The 23,190-nt window shown below is 40.4% G+C and overlaps 1 protein-coding gene across 1 annotated transcript in view; it reads right to left on the bottom strand.

The window, feature by feature from the left end:
• LOC122801345 (lysosome-associated membrane glycoprotein 3-like) overlaps positions 1 to 23,190 on the bottom strand; it is a 342,810-nt gene that overhangs the window by 89,078 nt on the left and 230,542 nt on the right. The window contains exon 2 of the mRNA XM_044070884.1: positions 8,640 to 9,433. Within this exon, the coding sequence (XP_043926819.1) occupies positions 8,640 to 9,433 (794 nt within the window). The remainder of the gene's footprint in view (positions 1 to 8,639; positions 9,434 to 23,190) is intronic.

Here is a 23,190-nt window from a genome sequence, read left to right as displayed (position 1 = left end):
TAAACAGTTATTTACTTTTTCTGACATCGGCTGAGGCAAGAAAGAGTCCCCAACGGGGTACTTAGCTTTTTAGAAGTCTTCGGTAGTAGTAATCTCTGGTTCTGACCGACCGGCACTTGCGAACAGCTTCTGCTTCGGGCACCGCGCGGCAAGAAAGACTGAGGAAAATGGCATCGGCTGATGCCTTTATACCCAATAAACAGCAGCTATGATGTTGGGTGAAGTGCGACATCAGCCGATGCCAGACCCAGACTTTGGAATCCGGCCGACCGAGGGGCTGCCTGAGGCAGGACAGCCCATATGTTAGGACTGCAGATGCATCCTTGAAGGACATCACTGCATCAGTGGTGCCAGACAATATCCCAGGATGCCTTCTAAATAGAAAGAAACATGATCTATCAGGTCTCCTGGAATTGCTATTTATGCCTCATGAATGGAGAACAACAACAGTCATCCCTCTGTACAAAGGTGGGCCATCTACATCATCTACAGACCCTGGAAACTATAAACCCATAAGTCTCACCAGTCCCATATGCAAAGCCATGGAAAGAATTATCATGCAAATGATCAGTAATAACACAGGAAACCTCCAGATACCGGACCCAACCCAATTTGGTTACATCAAAGGCAGGCCATGCCTACTCAACCTGGTGGACTTCTTTGAGAAGGTCACCAATGCAAAGGATGAGGGAAAATGGTTCATACTGCCTAACTTGACCTGGTCAAGGCATTTGACACTAACCCATTCAGGCATTGTTGACAAACCTAGGAGATTAGGTACAAACCCATTCATCACCCGGTGGATAGCCAGCTAGCTCACAGACAGGACTCAGGAAGTTAGAACTGAAAAGTCCACCTTACAAAGAGGCCAGCCACAAGTAGAGTCCCTCAAGGATCAATCCTGGGACTGCTCCTTTTTGGAATTTAGTTCTCTGAAGTCAAGGCTAATGTCAATGGCCTCTGGCTGACTAAATTTGGAGAGAATTGTAAATTAGGAGTTATCATTGAATCACCCACCAAGTCACATGTTCTCCAGGAAGGGCTGACACAGACAAACAACTGGTGTCAGAGCCATGGACAAAACTAAATACCAAAACATACATAACAGTATCCTTCTGTAAGTCATCCACCCCTGGTAACTACCATATTGACAACACACCCCTAAGAGCTGACCCAGTAATCAGGGACCTGAGGACACACAGACAGTAATCTAGCCTTTGACCATCACTTGTCTACAATAGTGACGAAACTATTCTATGTTGTGCAACTTATAAACAAAGGTATGACATCTAGGTCCAAGGAAGTCATTGTTCTACTGTATTCGGCATTCATCGGACCTATCATCGAGTATGATGCCCCCTTTGGTATGTACCTAACCAGGCATATCCAACAACCAGAATGTCCATTGAGGTTCCTCACTAAAAGAATACAAGGCATAAGTAATATGTCGTATGCAGACCACATCAAGGCCTTTTCCCTGTATTCTGTCTCTTACAGGCTTTTGAGAGGAGATCTATGTCTGACATACAGGGCATTCTCAAACCCCACTCTGATGAACCTACTGCATAGCTGCAAAACAAGCAGCACCAGAAGTACTCATTCTAAAGACTTAAACCTTACTTTTGAGATAAACAAGACCTGCTGCAGAGACTTCACCTTCTGTGGAACAGACTATCCATCCATGTGAATCAGAGTTCTTCCATAACCCAGTTCAAGTGTGACTTGGACAAATGGATGGGCAACAGGAAATCCATCCCTGGGTTGATAGCCCAGTTCAAGTGTGACTTGGACAAATGGATGGGCAACAGAAAATCCATCTCTGGGTTGACACTTGAGTCTATAATGGACACAGGCAGCCTGTAAATGGTCCATCTCTCAGGCCTCTGCTTGTAAATGTTTCACTTCCCAAGCCCCTGCTTACACTTATCAAAGGTATCTGAACTGGTCAGAGATTTGGGATGCAAGGCTAGGCTTAAAAACGCCCTTCTGGTCATTAGCCTAGTAAACACCTATGAACTTATAATGTGATTTAATTATATCCTCAGACAAAATATCTCTGCCCTATTCTCAAGCATGTTGTCTGACCTTCCCACCTTCCTTATATTTCTTTGTGAATGGAAGGTTTCCAGTTGTAGTCATTCAAGCTTCTATCTTACAAGCACCCACTTAGTCTTTGCTCAAACTACTATACTGCTGCATGAGACTGTTTTGTTGAGAAATGATCAGTATTACCTCTGGAGGCTAGTGTCACATTTCCCGTTCTTTAAGACACCATGGAATGGCATTATATATTAAACATGTCCTAAAGGAACAATAAAGCCAGAAAGTGAAAAGAAAAATTTATATATATATATATATATATATATATATATATATATATATATATATATATACACACACACACACACACACGTATACATTTGTGTGTGTGTGTGTGTATATATATATATATACATACATACACACACACACACACATATACATGTCATCATGAACTTGTGTACAATTCAAATCTGACAGCAGCAGAATAATTATTTTTTTTATTAATTTTAACTTCTTACAAGCATGATTACCCTCACTGGGCAGATATACTGCCATGATCTTCTTTTTTTGGAAAGTTACTTTTTACACTCGGGTACAGCTAATGGCATGAATTCACCCTAGTTTCTTGTTACTTCTATTCAGTTAGAATGGAAGCACTGAGAAACACTGTTAAATTTGGGCATCCTCAGCAGAAGTGTAAGTAACTTGTTTGCAGTGACCATTACATGACGATTTCCTAAATATGTATTACACGATCTATTAAAAGTGGTTGTAGAAATCTAAAGAAATAGCTGAGAAAACAAAGACTTTTTTAAAAAATGTAACTTTGTGTCAGGTCCTATCTTCTGACCACTTCCTTTGTCTAGATCATCACAGCATCTTATTTCCTGGTTTGCAAAGTTCATCTAATTAGTGGAGTTTACTCTGTGGTTATCGGATTCTTCAACTTTAGACCACAAAAGACTCCGACAGGGCCATGACCCCCAGGGGAGGAAATTAATTCAACTGTGAGTGAAAGGATACAGTAAGAAAACTAATAATTTTGAGCCTTAATAGCTTCATGATCCTCAGTAGGTATGTCATTCTGTTGAGACAAACTACAGTCTGGGGAAAGGAATTTGTGTGCTTAGGCATTCACCCATCTCCACACTTACCAGTCAGAGATGACACCTAATGTTAACCTGTGAACAGCTGCCAAACTCTGCAGACTTTACTAAGTGAGCTGGAATGGCAAGTAGATTCTTTGGCCTTTCTTCCTAATCAAACATGTATTAGACACACACATGCGCGCGCGCACACACACACACACACACACACACACACACACACACTAGCTGCTCTTTAATTGCACAAAAGAAAAAAATAGATTTAATTTTATAACAATTATTTACACACTATATTTATAGGATATCACTAGTTATGGAGAAAATGGGCAGTCTAAGATGCTTTGAAGAGTACAGTAGTCACATTTTCTATGAAAAGCATTATTTCTACATGTAGAAATAATGGTGTCAGAATGGAATTTGAAGTTGAAACAAATTAGTAAGCCTTGAGGCACGAAGTTAAAAGTGGAGAAATATACTGGAGTGAACTCGCAAACAGATCAGTGGTCATTCTAAGGTACTTAAACTCATTTAAATGACTTTTCAGTCGCCAAACATGTGGCGAGCATTCAAAACATTTGAAATAATTACCAAGATAATGAAATGTTTGAAATAGCATTACATTGATAAAAAAGTATTCAAAGTAATTAAAGAAATGTTCAAAATAATTCTGAAGTCTTTAAAATGTATGAAAAAGATAACAACAACTGCATTTCTTTGCAATGTATTACTTTTTCGCATTAACTAACGCTATTCGAAGTATTTGAAGTGTCCAGAATATTTGCAGTGATTGCATGTTAAAATGAAGCCATTTTAAAAAAATTGTTGTGCGGTTGAACATAATTACAAGTACCTGGTCTATGCCTATATTTAAATGAATTTTGTGGTTATGGCAGTGGGATTTCACAGACCTGGACTGTTGGTGTTTGGTAATATTGCTTAGAACTGGAGAGTGTTTGAGCAACAATATGACATTTTCATACAGGCTGCATTTTCTGATAAAGACGCACATACAAAATAATTTATACTTCTTAATTTAGCTGGCTCGGAAGCCATTGAAAGGGAATGTTCATTTGTGTATGCACCTACTGTGTACGCAGGGGAGGGGGAAACTGCCATATTGTGACACAGGCTGAAACACAGGATGACCCTGAGTGCTTAAAATAAATTTAGAGAAATGTGTAACCCTCGAACGAGTATTACAATGGAAAGGCACATATTTTACACAAGAAATCATAAGCCTGGTGAAACTATAGCAGCATATATTACTGACGAGACAAAAGCTAAAATGTGCAAATATGGTGATTTACAAGATGAGTTGATAAAAGACAGGCTTGTGTGTGGCATTAATAATGATGCAGTATGAAAGATTTTGCTTCAAGACAGTGATTTAAAGTTAAGCAAAGCCATATGGATTTGTCAAATACATGAGCTTACAGAAAAGCACATGAATATGCTTATGAATGAGAAAAGCATGCTTGCTATACCCGCCAATGTGAATGTTGATAGTGTACAACAGAAAGCTAAGATGAAAAAGAAATATAAACCAAAGGGTGTGGCAGTACCCAACCTTGATTATAAATTGAATGTGGCCGCAACACCCAACCTTATGGTTAATTGTTGAGGCAGCCAAGAACCTAAATGAGAGAAGTGCTTAGCTTTTGGGCAGCAATGTTACAAATGTAAAAAGTGGAATTATTTCAAAAGACTTTGTAAGTCTAAAGTGGGACATTATTTTTTTTAAAAGACAGCATCCGAAGAAGCAAGTAGATCAGATAGAGAGCTGTGGGAAAACTTATGTTGATGGTGTCTATGTGATCGATGAAACAGTTAACATAGTAGACTATCAGTTGGCAGCAAGGAGTGAAATATTTTGTACTGTACAAATTAATGGGAAATGTGTAGAGCTTAAAGTAGACACCGGGTATGAGTGTAGTGTTATACCAGCAGAAATATTTGCCAAATATGAGCTGGTGGGACACTTGATTCAGCAAAAAGTGTGCAAAACTAGTTGCTCATGGTGGTGAAGAGATTCAAACCGATGTCGCAGTTGTTCTTTCATGCCATTCTGCTGGGAACAAGCTATGACTTGCAGTTTTACGTAGTCAAACACATGTAGTCACTGTTAGGCCTCAAAGACAGTTTGAGAATGGGACTGATTTCATTTAATAAAGTAGTCGACCATCTAAGCATGAACAACAATTACAGATTTACAAAGATCATGTTTTGTGAATATGCTGACATTTTCAAAAATGAGTTTAGTAAACTCCCAGTCACAAATTCAATGAAGTTAAACCATTAAGTAATCCCAGTTGTCAGACCAGCAAGGAAGATGGTAGCAATGCAGAGCAAAGTAAAAGCAGAACTTGACAAAATGGTGAATTTAGGTGTAATTACTGCAGTGGAAGAACCGACTGAATGGGTATCCTCCTTGGTTGTAGCTCATAAGAAAAGCTGTGATGATATTCGAATATGTATTGATCCAGGAGACTTAAACAAAGCACTTAAACGTTCTCATCGTCCAACATGAACAGTAGAAGAAGTAGACACTCATGCCAAATTGTCTTAGATGCAAAGAGTTCATTTTGGCAAATTGCGATGGATCACAAATCTTCATTGTTAACCACTTAGACAGAGATTTTTGAGTCTGCTATTTGATATAAATTCTGCCAGTGAAGTATTTCAATGTGCAATGGAACAAATTGTGTCCGGCTATCATTGTGCTGTCATAATAGATAACATTACTGTAGGGGACAATGGTGAAGAAGAACATGACAGAAACGTAAGGAAAGTTCTAGACCATGCACGTGAAGTCAGTCTTAAACGGACTCCTCAGAAATGCAAATTCAAGCCGATAAAACTCCTTATGTGGGACATTTTTTTACCAGTTCTGGTTTACAACCATATCAGTCTAAGTAAGCAGCAATTCTTGAGATGCCATTTCCAAAAAATGTCACATCTTTACAATGTTGTCTTGGTATGGTCAACTATTTAGGAAACTTCATCTTAGAATGGAGTGAGCTTTCAGCACCGTTACATGAGATGACAAGCAAAAATATAGATTGGTACTGGTTGGAAAAACACCAAAGAGCATTTGATATTCTGAAACAGAAAACTGCTAGTCCACCCATATTGAGATATATATGATGTTCACAAACCTGTAACTCTTTTGTGTGATGCTTCAAAGTATGGCTTGGCGCAGCATGTCTTCAATAAGGCGTGCCAGTAGCCTGTATGTCCAAAACTTTAACCCAAACAGAGATGAATTATGCACAAAAAGAAAAATACATTTTGACAATAGTATGAGCATGTTCAAAGACTATATCTATGGAACACCTATCCAAATTGACTACTCACCAACCTCTAGTAACAATTTTGAAAATGCCATTACATATAGCCCCAGCATGCCTGCAATGCATGATGTTAAAATTGTAAAAGTACAATTTCAATATTGTCTATACAAAAGGCAAACATATGTATCTGGATGATGCTTTGTCATGAGCACCCAGACAAATAACAGAGCAACATGAAAATGAGAAAGCAGACTTTGAAGTAGTGGAAGTCAGAAATATTTTGTTGTCACATCTTGATGTACCAAGACATTATACAGCTTCAGAGCCAATTCTGCAGAATCCGAAACATGTTATCACTCAAGGATGTTCAACAAGACAAACCAGTCTACCATTTGACATACAGCACTATTTTCCTTACCGAGGTGAGCTCAAGATGGAAGATGGAATCATCACGAAAGGTCCTAAAGTGGTAATTCCTAAAGCATTACAACAGGAATATACCAATATTTTGCATGGTGGTTACCCAGGTACTGATTCAACCAAAAGAAGGGCAAGAGGCATAGTATTTCGGCCTTCTGTGTCAAAAGATATAGAGAAGGAAACTCTAGCATGTTTAGTTTGCAATAGTACTAAACTGCACCAACAAAACAAACCACTTCAGTTAAACAAAACTCCTGAATTACCATGGTCAATAGTTGCTACTGATATTTTTGAATAGAATGGTCAGCATTACCTCGTGTTAGTAGATTCTTATTCAAACTGGCTTGAAATTGACCTTCCTAACTTAACATCCAGCACAATCATTACTAAGTTGAGACATTTTTCTGTCCATGGTAGTCTGCACAAAGTCATTTCTGACAATGGTGCACAGTTTACAAGTCAGCAATTTAAGAAATTTGCTGAGTCTTGGGACTTTGTCCATGTTACTAATAGTCCTGAGTGTCCACAGTCCAATGAGTGTGCAGTTCAAAATGTGAAACATTTGTTGGAGAAATCCAAGAGAGATGGTCCCTGTCTTAACTTACCCAGTGTCAGAAACATTCCGAGATAATCTGCTTGGTTCACCTGCTCAGAGATTAATGTCCAAACAGACGAGAACAAATTTACTGATCAGTAAACAATTGATAGTACCAAATGTGAACAACAATAACATGGTCAAGGCTCTACTCTTGAAAAAAGTCAGTCATAAAAGTTGTACGATGATAAGTCCAGCAAACCTTTTAGACCATTAAGACAAGGAGAGATTATGAGAATGCAAACATCTAAAGGATATGACTGAGTGAGTACCGTCAAAAATCTTTGTGAAGAACTGAGATCTTACATAGTAAAATCTGAAGGAATGGATTTCAGAAGCAATCAAAGACCTATACTTCCAGTCTCTGAACCAGTGACCCAGCTGATTGCCTGTATCAATGACACTATTTCTCAGAGTGACTCTAAACTTGTTTGAATTCCAAAGGACCCTGTACTTTCTTCAAGTAATCCTGATATAACCCCCGAAGTTCCAATCGAGAAAGAATCCCCAGAGACTATCCCTTTTGCTAAACCCAGTGATAACTTCTAAGTGACCAGAATGGATAGAATTTCCAGACCCAAGCCAAAATACACAATGACTTGGACTTGAATTAATTTGTTGAAATGTTGATGTGCTATCTAGTATATAAAATATTTTGTTCTCCTATTGCATGTTGAACAAATTAAAGAGGGAGGCTGTAGATAACGGAGTATACTGCACCTGGTCAGCCATTGTAGCTAGATAGCACGTGCATATAAGTTACTGAGCATGTGCAAGATCAGTGCCACTTTGTACAGTCAGTCAGACTGACTGTAGGCATGACTAGAGATGCACATGTGACTGTGTTTGAAGTAACGAGTGAATCAGTTATCTTAAGTACATGTTCCAGTTACAGTTCCTGATGTGTTTATGTGCTATAATTATCTTGAACCCATACACTGCTTCATCATCTCTTTTGAATGCATGAGACAAGCGACACTACACTTTGTAGGAAATATTCAGATTCCTGACATATTCATGGTGCTACCTGAAAACACAGGCAAGATGACAAATGTGTACTGTTTTTTATCATATGATAGATGAAAGAAACACTGAAAACTAATCAATCATGTCAAAAGAGTTTATACACTTTCACATGACTTAATGATTTGTGATGTATACTTGTATAGAAAAAAAACAGTGTACCTTGTCATTGGGATTGATAATCAGTTGAGTTCCCATTTGTGCCATGATGCAAGGGTTATTCTTTTCCTTCACACTATAATTTCCAACTTCAGGATGTGAAGGCTGTGGTGAGATGGTAGGTTCTGGTGAAGGTGTTGTCTGGTTTGAAGGAGAGGTTGTTGTAACATTTGGTGCATACGTAGTTATGTTACTCGTAGTAGAATTGGCTGTGTGTGTAGTTGCAGTGGTAGTATTTGCAGTTGTAGCTGTTGTCTTGTTTGAAGGAGAGGTTGTAACATTTGTTGCATGCGTAGTTATGCTACTCGTAGTAGAATTGGCTGTGTGTGTAGTTGCAGTGGTAGTATTTGCAGTTGTAGCTGTTGTCTCGTTTGAAGGAGAGGTTGTAACATTTGTTGCATGCGTAGTTATGCTACTCGTAGTAGAATTGGCTGTGTGTGTAGTTGCAGTGGTAGTATGTGCAGTTGTAGCGGTTGTCTCATTTGAAGGAGAGGTTGTAACATTTGTTGCATGCGTAGTTATGCTACTCGTAGTAGAATTGGCTGCGTGTGTAGTTGCAGTGGTAGTCTCAGCTGCAGCATTAGTAGTGGTAGTATTCCCTTGTGCAGATGTAGCAATGGCTCCATTCGATGATGTAGCAATACCTGCAGGTGTAACAGCCATGTTTGAAGTTACAGTTTGGGTTGCTGAAGTAATTGCTGCTTGACCCAAAAGGTTATTTTGCTCTGCATTGGAAACTTGAATACCTGTTGCTTCCTGTCCTTTATCCACTGCAGTGACACTAAAGGAAAATAATGCTGTAAAAAAAAAAAAAAAAAAAAACATAACATTATACAAGGATGTCTGAAGCAAGTATGATGAATAAAAAAAAATAATAAAGGCAGATGCACACGTTTTCTGCAGATATACAAGTTCTCTGCATGCTCTTTCTGCTGTACTATTTTTATACATATTGTACAACAAAAAACTAATTAGTATTCTAAAATGTGCATGTTTTATTGGACTAATCAATCAACTTGCCTGTAATAAATTGAGCGCTGGCAACAGGAAAAGTCCAGCAAGTACATCTTAGTGAACTAAAATACCAAACTGAAAGTTCAGTTTTCCCTAAACACAGCAGAAAACCATCCCTCAAACACAAAATCTAGTACTGCACAAAGACAGCAACTCATACACAAACAAAACAAAAAAGGAAACAAAACTAAATGCCTATACGACAAAAGGCCAACAGGCCAACTGCAATGTACTTCAGCTGCTGATGAAGGATGCTGTGTGAACTGTGGATTCAGAAGAAGGCCCAAATACAGTTTGTTGTAATTCTGAGTTGTACTCGCTGCTCCCATGTTTGTGAAACGATGGAAGTTTTGCACAGATTCAGCCAACTTGTTTGCTGCAGTTTAGTTTTATACTGTTCTACCTTTCTGGCATTTACATCTTCAACTGTACATTGTGGATGTCAGAGACAGTTACTTTAAGTGGTGATGTGCAGACAACAGAAAGAACTGCAGAGCTGAAGAAATACAGGAGTAATTCCATAGGCAAAACTGTGGTTAGAAAGTGCATGTGGTAAGTGAAGACAAACTAGGAAAATGTAAAAATTATGTACATGCAGGTTAACCTTACATGACATTCACAGTGCATATGAACTGTAATGTTCTCTAAATGCACAGAGAAAACTGTGCCTTGCGTGTTGTGAGACACAAAGATCCAGCTAAATGTAGTGGTGTTGATGAAAGTATAACACACTGATATAATTATGCGTGGGCAATGGGAGAAATACACAAGCACAAATATCTGTACATACATACATACATACATACACACACACACACATATATATATATATATATATATATATATATATATATATATATATATATATATCTCTACGGAGCTACTTTGGAAGCTCAAAGTTTCATATGGTCAAGACCATAACACTGAAGTTCTGAAAGTTCAAAACTTCAATTAAAAAAAATAAAACTTTTTTTTACATTTATGCAGGGCATCAAGTCCCCTGCTCCCCCACACCCACTGCTAACTAAATATACTAACTCTGAGATCACACTACAGTGAAGAGAATGGTAAATATCCCATTCCATGCTGTACGGCAGTCCCCATTTAAACCGTTTGAAGTTTCCAAAACTTCGATCTTATGCTCTCCACCACATGAAGTTCGAAGTTTTGAAACTTTGAGCTTCCAAAGTAGACCCATACATACATATGCATAAACATATATGGTTTACCATTGCATTTGCGGTTGTAACAATTTTGAATTCAGAAATAATGAGCCCACGAGATTGCAAGCTGAGAATGTTGATGATCACAGAAGTGAACAATGTCACACATCGAATGTCCTGACCTGCGTGGACACAAGTGCTAACATGGGTCCCAGAAGGGGATCAAGTCTTGACTATTCACTCCTGTGGGCATCAGCATTCTTGGCTTGTGATCTCTTCTGGGCTTATTATTTATGGATTCAAAACTTTTACAATCACAAATACGACTGTAAACTTTTAAATATATATATATATATATATATATAGATAAATGTATGTATACATATATACATCTATATATATATATATATATACATATATATATATATATATACATATATATTACATATATATATATACATACACATATACATCTATATATATATATATATATATATATATATATATATATATATATATATACACACACACACACACACACACACATCCTTACACATATGCATTTATTTTATACATATACATATATATATATATATATATATATATATATATATATATATATATATATGTGTGTGTGTGTGTATATATGTGTATGTATATACACACACACATATATATATATATATATATATATATATATATATATATATAGATATATACACACACACACACACATATGGGTCTACTTCAAAATGTCGACCGTTCAGAATGCCGACTTTCATATGGCCTACATCATATGATCGACATTCCGAAAGGCCAACATCCTCAAATAGCACCATTTACCTTCCTGTAAACACAGTAGAACTGTGTTATGCAGGGGTGCAAGCCCCCTGCACCCCCCACACCCCTTGCTACTTAAATATTCTCACTCCGGGATCACAGTACAATTCAGGAAAGGGGAATCTCCCAGTCCCGCACTGTAGCGGGATCTCCACTATCATTTGTTGGCCTTTCAAACGTTCGCTCATATGGTGTTGGCCATATGAGTTTCGAACATTTGAAAGTTCGAACAAATGAAGGGCTCCCATATATATAGGTTCATAGGTTCATAGGTTCATACTAGGCTATCTGCCCGAGGGCATTTACAAGCCTAGCCCATCGTTTTGTGGCTTAGGCCACCCCTTTAGTATGGGGAACTATACCCATTATTTTTCTGTGCCTCTGTCGAGCAGTGACACTGAGGTAATCCCTGGGGTATATCTGCGATCTCCCATCCATTGGTCAAGATTTCTCTTGAACAGGGCCAGCGAGGTGCTCTGCCTCACATGTACCGGGATTTTGTTCCACAGCATAGGGAGTCTTTGGGTGATGAATCTATCCCTCCAGCATGTCCTATTAATAGCCGTGTCAAGGTTTAAGTCTCACGCCCTTGTGGCTCTGATGGATCTAGATTTTTTGAGGTGAAGCATATTCATCAAATCTGGGTTTGACATGGCCTTGTATGTTAGGCAAAGGTCACCTCTGAGCAAGCGTGGCGACTGAATAGAGCTGGAGTTCTTTCAGTCGGGCAGCATAGGACAGATTTTTGAGACCCTTTATCCTTTTGGTGAGGAACTTTTGTGGCCTCTCCAGCTGCTGCAAGTGTCGGGTCAGATACATTCAATGGGGCATTGTACTCAATCATTGGTCTGATGAGTGATGAGTAAAGGGAGACTATGACCTCCTTGATCTATATGAGAATCCCTTCATGATAAGGTGGGCAATGTAGAAGGTCTTCCTAACTACTTTAGCTACATGGGTGTCGAATGACAGACTACTATCAACCTGGGTCCCCAGGTCCCTGATAACTTCTTCTGTGCTCAGTGGATTGCCACCTATTTGGTAGCTAGGGGTAACCTTGTTTTTCCCGAAGGGTATGACTATGCATTTTTTGGCATTTAACTTTAGGCCGTGGCTCTGGCACCAGTTATCCGTTTCTGTGAGACCCTTCTGAAGGATATCTGTGTCAGATGTGTTTTCTACTATGGCCCAGTTTGCAGTCATCTGCAAACTTTGTCAGCCATAACCCTCCTGTGTTTGCTTGTACTTCGGAAAAGTAGATGCCAAACAAGAGTGGGCCCAGGACTGAGCCCTGTGGGACACCACTTGTGACAGGCTTTGAGTCTGACATGGCGCCAGCAGCTCTGACCCTGTGGGTTCTGTCACTCAGCCAGTTTGCAACCCATCTTGTGATGTATGGGTTGACATTTAAGCTGATGAGTTTTTCAATGATACCCGAATGGGGTATTGTATCGAAGGCCTTAGCCAGATCGAGGTAGGCTGTATGGACTGCCTTTCCTCATCAATGGCTTTGGTGACTGTTTCAAAAAGTCAACCAAGTTTAAAAGGCATGATCTGCCTTTGACAAAGCCAAACTGGGTTGGATCCAAAGTCTGCAAATTCCTATGTCTTTATTTATGAGGTCCATTATGATCCTCTCCATGGCTTTGCAGATAAGGCTTGTCAAGCTAATGGGCGGTAATTTCCAGGGTCGGTGGAGGCACCGCCTTTGTGAAGTGGTACCACAGTTGCAGTCGCCACTCCTGGGTACGTATCCAGAGGTAAGACTTTGATTAAACAGCTGTCCTAGCTGTGGGTTTAATTCCTCATTGAGTTCATGGAGCACACAGCCGGGGACACCATCAGGTCCCATGGATGCTGTGTTTTTTGCTTTGGGGAGAGCAGTTCTCACTTGGGCTGGAGATGTTTGGGGGCTGCAATCGTTTGGTATAGATATCTCTCCTTTTGGGGAGGGGAGAAGTTTGCACTGAACCTGTCAGCCAGTATGTTGGCAATGTCTGTAGGATCAGTAATCTTCACATCATTTTGAACTAGCTCTGAGCATATCTGGGAGTTTCCTCCCAGGTTTCTAACATAGCTAAAGAAGGCCTTATGATTGTCTTTTGAGTCTTTAGCTATTTTTCTCTCGAAATTTGCTTTGGATGATTTTATGAGAGCTCTTAGTTTTTACTTATAGTGATCAAGGGTGTCTTACCTTTTAAGGATTTTGCTCTATCTTGTAGTAGCTTCCTCCTTTTGTTGTAGAGTTTGTTTATGGCTGGGGTCCACCAGACTGGATGCTTGCCTTTGGTACAAAGAGTCTTTGTTTTGCTTGGGATTGCCTTATCCATGCAGTCCTGCAGGTGCTGGTAGAAGGCATTTGTAAGTGATTCAGCGGCTTGAGTACTGTTTTCCGCTCGGGGCCTTAAAGGAGACCACACTAGTCTTTAGAAGTGTGAAGTCGGCTTTTGAGAAGTTCTTTACTGTGGTCTTTTTATTTCAGGTGGGGTGGGATGAGGACCTCCAGCGAGATTAGTTTGTGGTCTGATCTCACCAGTGAGGGGTACACCTCCGGTGTTGAACATTGTGCTCCCATGTTCGTGATGATGAGATCAAGTATGTTATCTCCTCTTGTGGGGATGGTGACTAGTTGTTCCATGGCATTTGAGTTTATGAATTCCAGGAACTTTTGGGCTAGGGTGTTTGGGCTTGAGTAGTGTTCCCAGTCTATATTAGGGTAATTGAAGTCACCTAGTATGATGGTGTTTGGTGATACATTTATCCCTCTAGTGTTTTCAGGAAGGCCATGTGAGGTTCCTGAGTTTGTGAGGGTGGCCTGTAACATGCTACAATTTGCAGAGCAGTCTTGCCTATGGTTAATTGCACCTGGATGGTCTCCGATGCATCGTGCGTTGCCACCAGTCTTGAGGTGTGGGTGTCCTTGATGAATATGGATACCCTCCTTTCTTGGTATTGTCCAGATTTTGGGGCCGGAACGCATGATATGAGGTAAAACCTGATAGCGCCGGGGTGCTCTCAGGAGCCTTGAACCAGGTTTCTGTCACAGCACAGACATCGATGTTCTCCATACTGAGAAGGGCCTCGAGTGCGTGCATTTTGAGATTTAGACTTCTGGCATTGAGCAGCATTACCCTTAGTTTTTTCCTTTTTGTGTTCTAGGGTGGTAGGTTTAGAATTTGAGCCTTGCCTAAAAAGGCACTATGGGGTGGCAAGAGCCTTTGCCAATATCCGAATCCCAGGGTGACAGGTGCAAGCCGTCCCTTGCGAAGCAGCGTGGCTTGTCCAGCATGTCATCCCAGGCAGACAGACACTGGATCCCCTTTGAATGACACCAGTGTTTAAGCCAATTGTTAAAGCTGATCATCTTATCTCTGTATTGTGGCATCATTCTTGGTGAAGGTAGGATACTGCTCAAGGTCAGGGTCATACCTGTCTGGGCTACATAATCAGAGAGCTCCTCAATGTCTCTTTCATGTAGTCCAAGGAGGTACGTCTCAGGTCGTTTACACCAGCGTGGACAATGACTGAATCATATTTGTACCTGCTGTTGAGAGACCTGAGTGCTTGCGTTATGTGGCGGATTCTAGCGCCCGACAGGCAGCTTACTGTGACCTTCTCCTTACTCAGTCTGGTGAGCGGACGTCAGTGTGTCTGACTATGGAGTCACCAATGACTAGTGTGTCTGGCATTGTGTTTGGCCTTAAGGGCTGTGACTGTTTGACACTCTGACTGTGAGGTCTATGTGTTGCAGGTGTTGTGTTCTGAGGTGGTGGTTGTTTGGGTGTCTGCTTTGGTGGCCTCTGCTGTTTTGGTAGATTTTGATCAGAGCCTCCAGTATGTCTTTGTGTGTTTATGTGTATGATTTGAGGTTGTAATGGTAATATGTGAGACTGGGTCTATAGTGTGTGTGGTAACCTTCTCCTCCTGACTGGTCTTGCCAGTCCTATGTTGAGAGAGCTCAGCCTCCAGTTTGGCCGTAGTTGCATCTCTCGCATGTATTTGTGTTTTGTGGGAGGAGGAGAGGGTTGTCTGTGTACATGAGGCAATTGTAACATTGCCTCAATATTCCCAGGTTCACCAGCTGAGCAGGAGAGGACGCTAGCAACTGATCCCTCGACATGCTAGAAGGAATAGACAAAAACTTTAAAAAGATTCCGGGGACGTGGGTGACCGAGAAATGGGGGTTGCCTTTTTGGGGTACTATCTATGACAAGAGTGCCGTATCAAGGTAATAAGTACTGTAGGAGCAAGTGCTACGTTTAACAGATAGAGAATAGTCTACTTGGAGTCAAGTAGAGATGATCTTTTTAATTATAGGATACGCTGATTAGATCAGTAGTATAGTTCGAGGAAGGTAGTTTAAGGGAAAATTTGAAGAGTGGACTTTAGGTAGCCCGAATAGTTTAAACCTGCTTAACCGGCGCTGCCCTAGTGTGCAACAGTAGCAACTCTACGCTAAATCGGGCTAAATCGGGCTAAATCGGGCTAAAGCGTGCTTTATAGCAGGGGGCTGGAAAAGACAGGAAATGACCCAAATTGGCCAACAAACCACAAGTCACTGCCCTAAACCACTCCTCCGAGGACAAATGAAGGAGTTATGGAAATGACCCCTAGTGGCCAATAAAACTACAGTTTCAAGTCAGTAACCACCTCTCCGGGGCAGGAAGCTGCTCAATGTTAGTCACTCCCACTGATAAACACAGAGACCCTCCTTCAGCCCAAGCAAAAATGGCCTCACAGAAACTTTCAAACAGTTCAGGAACAGCAAGCCTGTAACTGAACTTTTTAACTCTCAGAAAAGTGGGAAAAAGCAAGATTTTTTTTTTTTTGTTTTGTTTTTACAGAGATAGCAGAGGTTCACAAGTAATATCAAGTTATAACAGTGCAGTAAATGACCCCACACAAGAGTGCTAGGTCAAGGACAGAAAATATGCAAGTTTTAAGAAAAACGATTTAAAATTAAGTGCAAACAGGAAATTCAGCAAACAGCTTTTGGTTGTGCTCTAAATACAGCTACTAATACAGAAATCAAGTTTAACAAGCCAGAAAATGCTCAAGCTAGGCAGCTATGCAGAAAAACTTAGCAAATAAACAGAGAAAAATACTTAAAATCTCAAAAGTGGCTCCTTCTTCTCTCAGCGTTTTTCCTCTTGGAGGGTGCTTCACCAACAGCCAACAAGCCTGAAAAGACGCTCAAACCACGAGGCAACTAGGTTTTAAGAGAGGAAGATGAAGGAGTTATGGAAATGACCCCTAGTGGCCAATAAAACTACAGTTTCAAGTCAGTAACCACCTCTCCGGGGCAGGGAAGCTGCTCAATGTTAGTCACTCCCACTGATAAACACAGAGACCCTCCTTCAGCCCAAGCAAAATGGCCTCACAGAAACTTTCAAACAGTTCAGGAACAGCAAGCCTGTAACTGAACTTTTTAACTCTCAGAAAAGTGGGAAAAAGCAAGATTTTTTTTTTTTTTTTTTTACAGAGATAGCAGAGGTTCACAAGTAATATCAAGTTATAACAGTGCAGTAAATGACCCCACACAAGAGTGCTAGGTCAAGGACAGAAAATATGCAAGTTTTAAGAAAAAACGATTTAAAATTAAGTGCAAACAGGAAATTCAGCAAACAGCTTTTGGTTGTGCTCTAAATACAGCTACTAATACAGAAATCAAGTTTAACAAGCCAGAAAATGCTCAAGCTAGGCAGCTATGCAGAAAATCTTAGCAAATAAACAGAGAAAAATACTTAAAATCTCAAAAGTGGCTCCTTTCTTCTCTCAGCGTTTTTTCCTCTTGGAGGGTGCTTCACCAACAGCCAACAAGCCTGAAAAGACGCTCAAACCACGAGGCAACTAGGTTTTAAGAGAGGAAGATGAAGGAGTTATGGAAATGACCCCTAGTGGCCAATAAAACTACAGTTTCAAGTCAGTAACCACCTCTCCGGGGCAGGAAGCTGCTCAATGTTAGTCACTCCCACTGATAAACACAGAGACCCTCCTTCAGCCCAAGCAAAATGGCCTCACAGAAACTTTCAAACAGTTCAGGAACAGCAAGCCTGTAACTGAACTTTTTAACTCTCAGAAAAGTGGGAAAAAGCAAGATTTTTTTTTTGTTTTTGTTTTTACAGAGATAGCAGAGGTTCACAAGTAATATCAAGTTATAACAGTGCAGTAAATGACCCCACACAAGAGTGCTAGGTCAAGGACAGAAAATATGCAAGTTTTAAGACAAACGATTTAAAATTAAGTGCAAACAGGAAATTCAGCAAACAGCTTTTGGTTGTGCTCTAAATACAGCTACTAATACAGAAATCAAGTTTAACAAGCCAGAAAATGCTCAAGCTAGGCAGCTATGCAGAAAATCTTAGCAAATAAACAGAGAAAAAAATACTTAAAATCTCAAAAGTGGCTCCTTCTTCTCTCAGCGTTTTTTCCTCTTGGAGGGTGCTTCACCAACAGCCAACAAGCCTGAAAAGACGCTCAAACCACGAGGCAACTAGGTTTTAAGAGAGGAAGATGAAGGAGTTATGGAAATGACCCCTAGTGGCCAATAAAACTACAGTTTCAAGTCAGTAACCACCTCTCCGGGGAGCAGGGAAGCTGCTCAATGTTAGTCACTCCCACTGATAAACACAGAGACCCTCCTTCAGCCCAAGCAAAAATGGCCTCACAGAAACTTTCAAACAGTTCAGGAACAGCAAGCCTGTAACTGAACTTTTTTAACTCTCAGAAAAGTGGGAAAAAAGCAAGATTTTTTTTGTTTTTGTTTTTTACAGAGATAGCAGAGGTTCACAAGTAATATCAAGTTATAACAGTGCAGTAAATGACCCCACACAAGAGTGCTAGGTCAAGGACAGAAAATATGCAAGTGCGTGTGTGTGTGTGTGCATACGTACATATACACACATATACACACATACATATATATATATATATATATATATATGTATATGCATATATGTAAACAGATAGAGAGAGACAGACGGAGAGAGATGCAAAACACACCCACCGGTGTACAATAGTTGTCTTCCTATTATACTCCTAGCAATTTCATTGATGCCAAAACATTAGCAACATCCAAAATAAAAGAAAAACTAAATGCAGCAAAAATAAGCTAGTCATGAAAGAAAAACGCATAGCATCCTTTTAGAAGTGGTAAAACAAGGAAACAAAAAAACCCAAAGTAATTTATTGGGGAGGAGCTTTATCCCTTCACATTCCATGAGGGTTATGTCCCAATGCCTCCAAACTTCTGTACACGAACGCCAAAGCTACACATCTTTGAACAAAAGGGAAACACTATTAAAACTGCAGAGTTGCTGCTAAACAGCTTGAAAAATCCTGCACTTAGGTTTGCATTCGATGTCCTGTGACAGCAAAAATTGCAGTGAACAAGCTTTGCATTTGACAAACTACCAGGAAACCATATATACTTGAATGGTACCAAAATATACAGTATAGCAAAAGAACTTAATTAACATCAAAAATTACATTCAGATTTAGACTACATCAAATAGAATGGTGAAACAAACTAAGTATAGTAGGAGTACAAGTCTGCAGAACTATTTTTTTCTAAATTAAAATGGAGCAATACACAAGTAAACACAAACAATTTAAAAAAAACATTATAAATATTCCATCCCAAAGATTAATTAAGAGTCTCACCGCCTGCATTAAGGGTTATGGTAAAAAGGTCCTGTTTCAGTGATAGCAATTCATAGACATGCCAGCCGAAATGAGGTAAGACACTGGCTAATTTGCTTGTCTACGAATTACCATTTTTACTGTGAGTACAGATCAGCAATTTCCTACAGTAGTTAACAAGCACACAGTAGAACACACACATGCCATATATCCCTTACCTGTTCCATGTTGTCAGAATATTCTTTTTCCCTGATCTGGTAATCCAGAGATGAATACGGTCAATCCTTAATGCTAGACATTTGAATTGCACTTCATATCCTTCAGTACCTACATGTTAGGCCAAAAGTTATCCTAGCAACTAGGAGGGATGTTCCCTGTCTCTCTCCTTCATACTTCACAAAGTTACAGGATTACATAATAATCAAGATCTTCAATAAATGTTAAAAACACTTCTCCTGAACTCACTTATCAGCTAACACAGCTGATTAATGCTGGGGTTTTAGGTGTCAAGAGCGCCAAGTTAAAACCACCCCTTTGTTTTTTTTTTTTTGTTTATTTATTTTCTTACTTGTTTGTTATGCCCGAAATCCAGTGGCTCCTCACACTTTTTTCTGAATATGTACTTTTAAGGTACATCATACACAGTATCCCCTGTGTTTGGTGTTCTCCTTGACCCTGTGTGCCATTAAGGCAGTTAGCTAAAGATGTATTCCTTGTGGCTAGTGCCTTCCCCCACCAGCACTCAATCCCCATTTTGTTTAAACGTTGGGCACAAAGTTAATGAAGTCACTAATCTTGGATCTGTTTGTCATTCAGGCATGAGTTTAACGAGGTATCCCTGGTGGCTAGTGCTTCCCCCCACCCATGCCTCTCAACTTCTTAACCCAAGAAATATGGACAAACCTAAAAATAATGGGGGCGACCAGGACCAAAAATCAGGACAGATTTTAATTATCGCTGTTTTAAATTTAGAAAGTTGCTAGAATAATATGTTTAGCATTAGCATACATTTTCTGAAGGATAGGAAATCTGAAATAACTGTCATTACTTAGGGAGTTCAATCCTCAATAATTTGCATGAAAACCACAAATTTTATGAGGAACTGACCAGAAATATGAGGTGAAAACCTGGACATTTGAGTATGCCCCCACCCCCACTCAATGTTCTGCTTAAGTTTCAGTTTAGGCACGAGTTTAATGGGGTACCCCTTGGGGCTAGTGGCTACCCCCAGCACAAGTTTAATGGGGTATCCCTGGTGGCTAGTGGTTACCCCACCCAACTGTTGCAGACTCTGAGCTTTAGTCTAGGGGTGTGTGGAAGTATGACAGCCCATCCAAACCCCCCCCCCCCCACACACACACACACACACCTTCACTAACTCCCTTTCTGCTACCTCCAAGGCACACACTCACACCTAACACACCCACACATAGTCCCCTCACATACACTCATGCATATATCTCCTAACACTAGTGGCCTTATCACTAAATCCCCCAGCACTTACATCTACTGTGATGGATAAATGGAACCTTTTGGCTGTGTTCACAACTGCAAGGAGCTAATGCAATGAATTGCTTGGCTGTGTCGATGCCTTACCACAGGCAGTTCCAGGTTAGAGCACATGTCTAATTATCATATGCCTCCACCCAGACTGCCTCATTGGCATCTAAATATGCCCTGACACATACCTAATTAGACTGTATGAAGAGACATTATGGAGCTCTCAGACTGTGTCACAGGCTGGTATGAGCCAAACATTGAGCAGCATTTTACCTTCTTCAAGGATGATGCCACAGTATGAACAAAAGATGATTGACATTAATAATTGGCTTAGTTTCTGGTGTCATTCTAAGGGGGTGCAATATTTGTCAGACCATGCTGCTTTGCCAGGGATGGTCTGCACCACTCCCCTCTAGGCCTTTGAATATTAGCTAAAACATTGTCTTCCCCATGGTACCTTTTTTAGGCAATGCCAAACAAAGTACTTCCGACATAGCAAATTAAAACCAAGAAAATCTAAAGGTATTACTGCTCAATGCTAGGAGTCTAAACAAAAACTCCATTCTCTAGAAGCTCTCTTTACCCTAGAGAATGCTGATGTCTGTGTTGTTTATGAGACATGGTGTAAAGCAGTGGAGAGCACATCAACAGTGCAAGGTTATAATGCGTTCCACACATTTAGACCAGCTACTTCACAGGCAGGGACTAAAGGTGGAGGTGCCCCTATTTACATCAAAAATAAATATACTTCAACGCTGGTCAAACAGGACAATGCACTTGAGCTGCTCCATGTTCAAATCACCATAGGTAAAATCCAATACCACTTCCTTGCAAGCTATAGGTCCCCCTCCATGACCCAGGAAACCCATACCATGTAGTTGAACTTATTAGAAACACTAACCATCCAACCCAATACCATATTCCTGAGTGACTTTAATTACCACACTATTAACTGGGAATCCTATACGACACCAAACGTACATGCACAGAGATTCGTGGATTTTGTAAACACAAACTCCCTGGACCAGATAGTAAATACACCAACCAGGGGCGCAAGCATACTGGATCTGGTCCTCACTAATAGGGAGAGTGCTGCACACCCCCTACTGTAATGCCTTCCCTGATAAGGTCAGACCACAAAATGGTCTCCTTTGAAGTAAAAATAAAACCTGGACCCCCAGCTAAACCTAGAAAGTTCAGGAACTATTCTAAGGCTAACCTCCTGCTATTAAGTGAGAACCTGGCATAATTTCAAGCCCCCATAAGCCCTGAGAACACTTCTGCCTATGCAGAACTGTTCACAGAAACCCTGTACAAGCATGTTAATAGCTACATAAAGGTAGCTGTACCCACCAGGAAGAAGTACAGAACTAACTTAAAAAAACAAGCCACCCTGGTGGAATCACAAAATAAATCATCTGTATAACAGGAGGAAGAAAACCATGGCAAAAATTAAGTGGTGCAGCACCCAGCAGGACAAAAGCACTCTCAAACTAAACAAACAACTTGGAGGACAAATAAAGTCTACCAAAGCCAACTTTCAGGTAGGTTTTACCTCCCAGGCCAAGGACAACCACAAAGTACTCTTTAACTATGTCCGCAACCTCAAAGGCAATACACAATTGAGTGCAGAGCTCATTGTGATGGAGCCACCTATACTGAGCCAGAAGATGTAACAAACCTCCTGGCTGATAAATTCAGCTCCAACTTTACTCCTCTCTCCCCCTCAACCTTCCCTCAGGAAATATAATCAAATATAACTCCCTCTGCTATCACTAGGGAACAGGTCCTTAATGCTCTCTCTAAGACCAAGAACACTGCGTCAAGGGGCCCAGACAACATCCCAGGATGCCTTCTAAATAGAATGAAACATCCTATCAGGGCCTCTGGAATTACTACTTAACTGCACCCTCCAAACAGGCTTCGTGTCTCATGAATGGAGAAAGGCAACAGTCATCCCTCTGCACAAAGGTGGGCCATCTACAAACCCTGGAAACAAGTCTCATTAGTTTTATATGTAAAGCCATGAAAATAACTATTATAGAAATGATCAATAGAGATATAGTAAACCTACAGACACTGGACCCAACCAGTTTGGATTTCATCAAGGGCAGAGATCATGCCTATTCAACCTGGTAGACTTGTTTGAGAAGGTTACCAAAGCAATGGATGAGGGCAAAATTGTTCACACTGCCTACCTTGACCTGGCCTAGGCATCAGACAATACCCTACTCGGGCACTGTTGACAAACTCAAGAGGTTAGGTACAAGCCTGTATATCACCCGGTGGATAGCAGACAGGACCCAGGAAGTTAGAACTGGGGAGTCCACCTCTACAAAGAGGCCAGTCACAAGTGGAGTCCCTCAGGGATCAGTCCTTAGACCACTCCTATTTGG

The sequence above is a fragment of the Protopterus annectens genome, chromosome 4.part1, assembly GCF_019279795.1.
Source record: "Protopterus annectens isolate FY-2018-M chromosome 4.part1, PAN1.0, whole genome shotgun sequence".
Classification (NCBI taxonomy): Eukaryota; Metazoa; Chordata; order Ceratodontiformes; family Protopteridae; genus Protopterus; species Protopterus annectens.
Note: the sequence above shows the minus strand (reverse complement) of the source record. Positions and strands in the feature narration are given on the sequence as shown.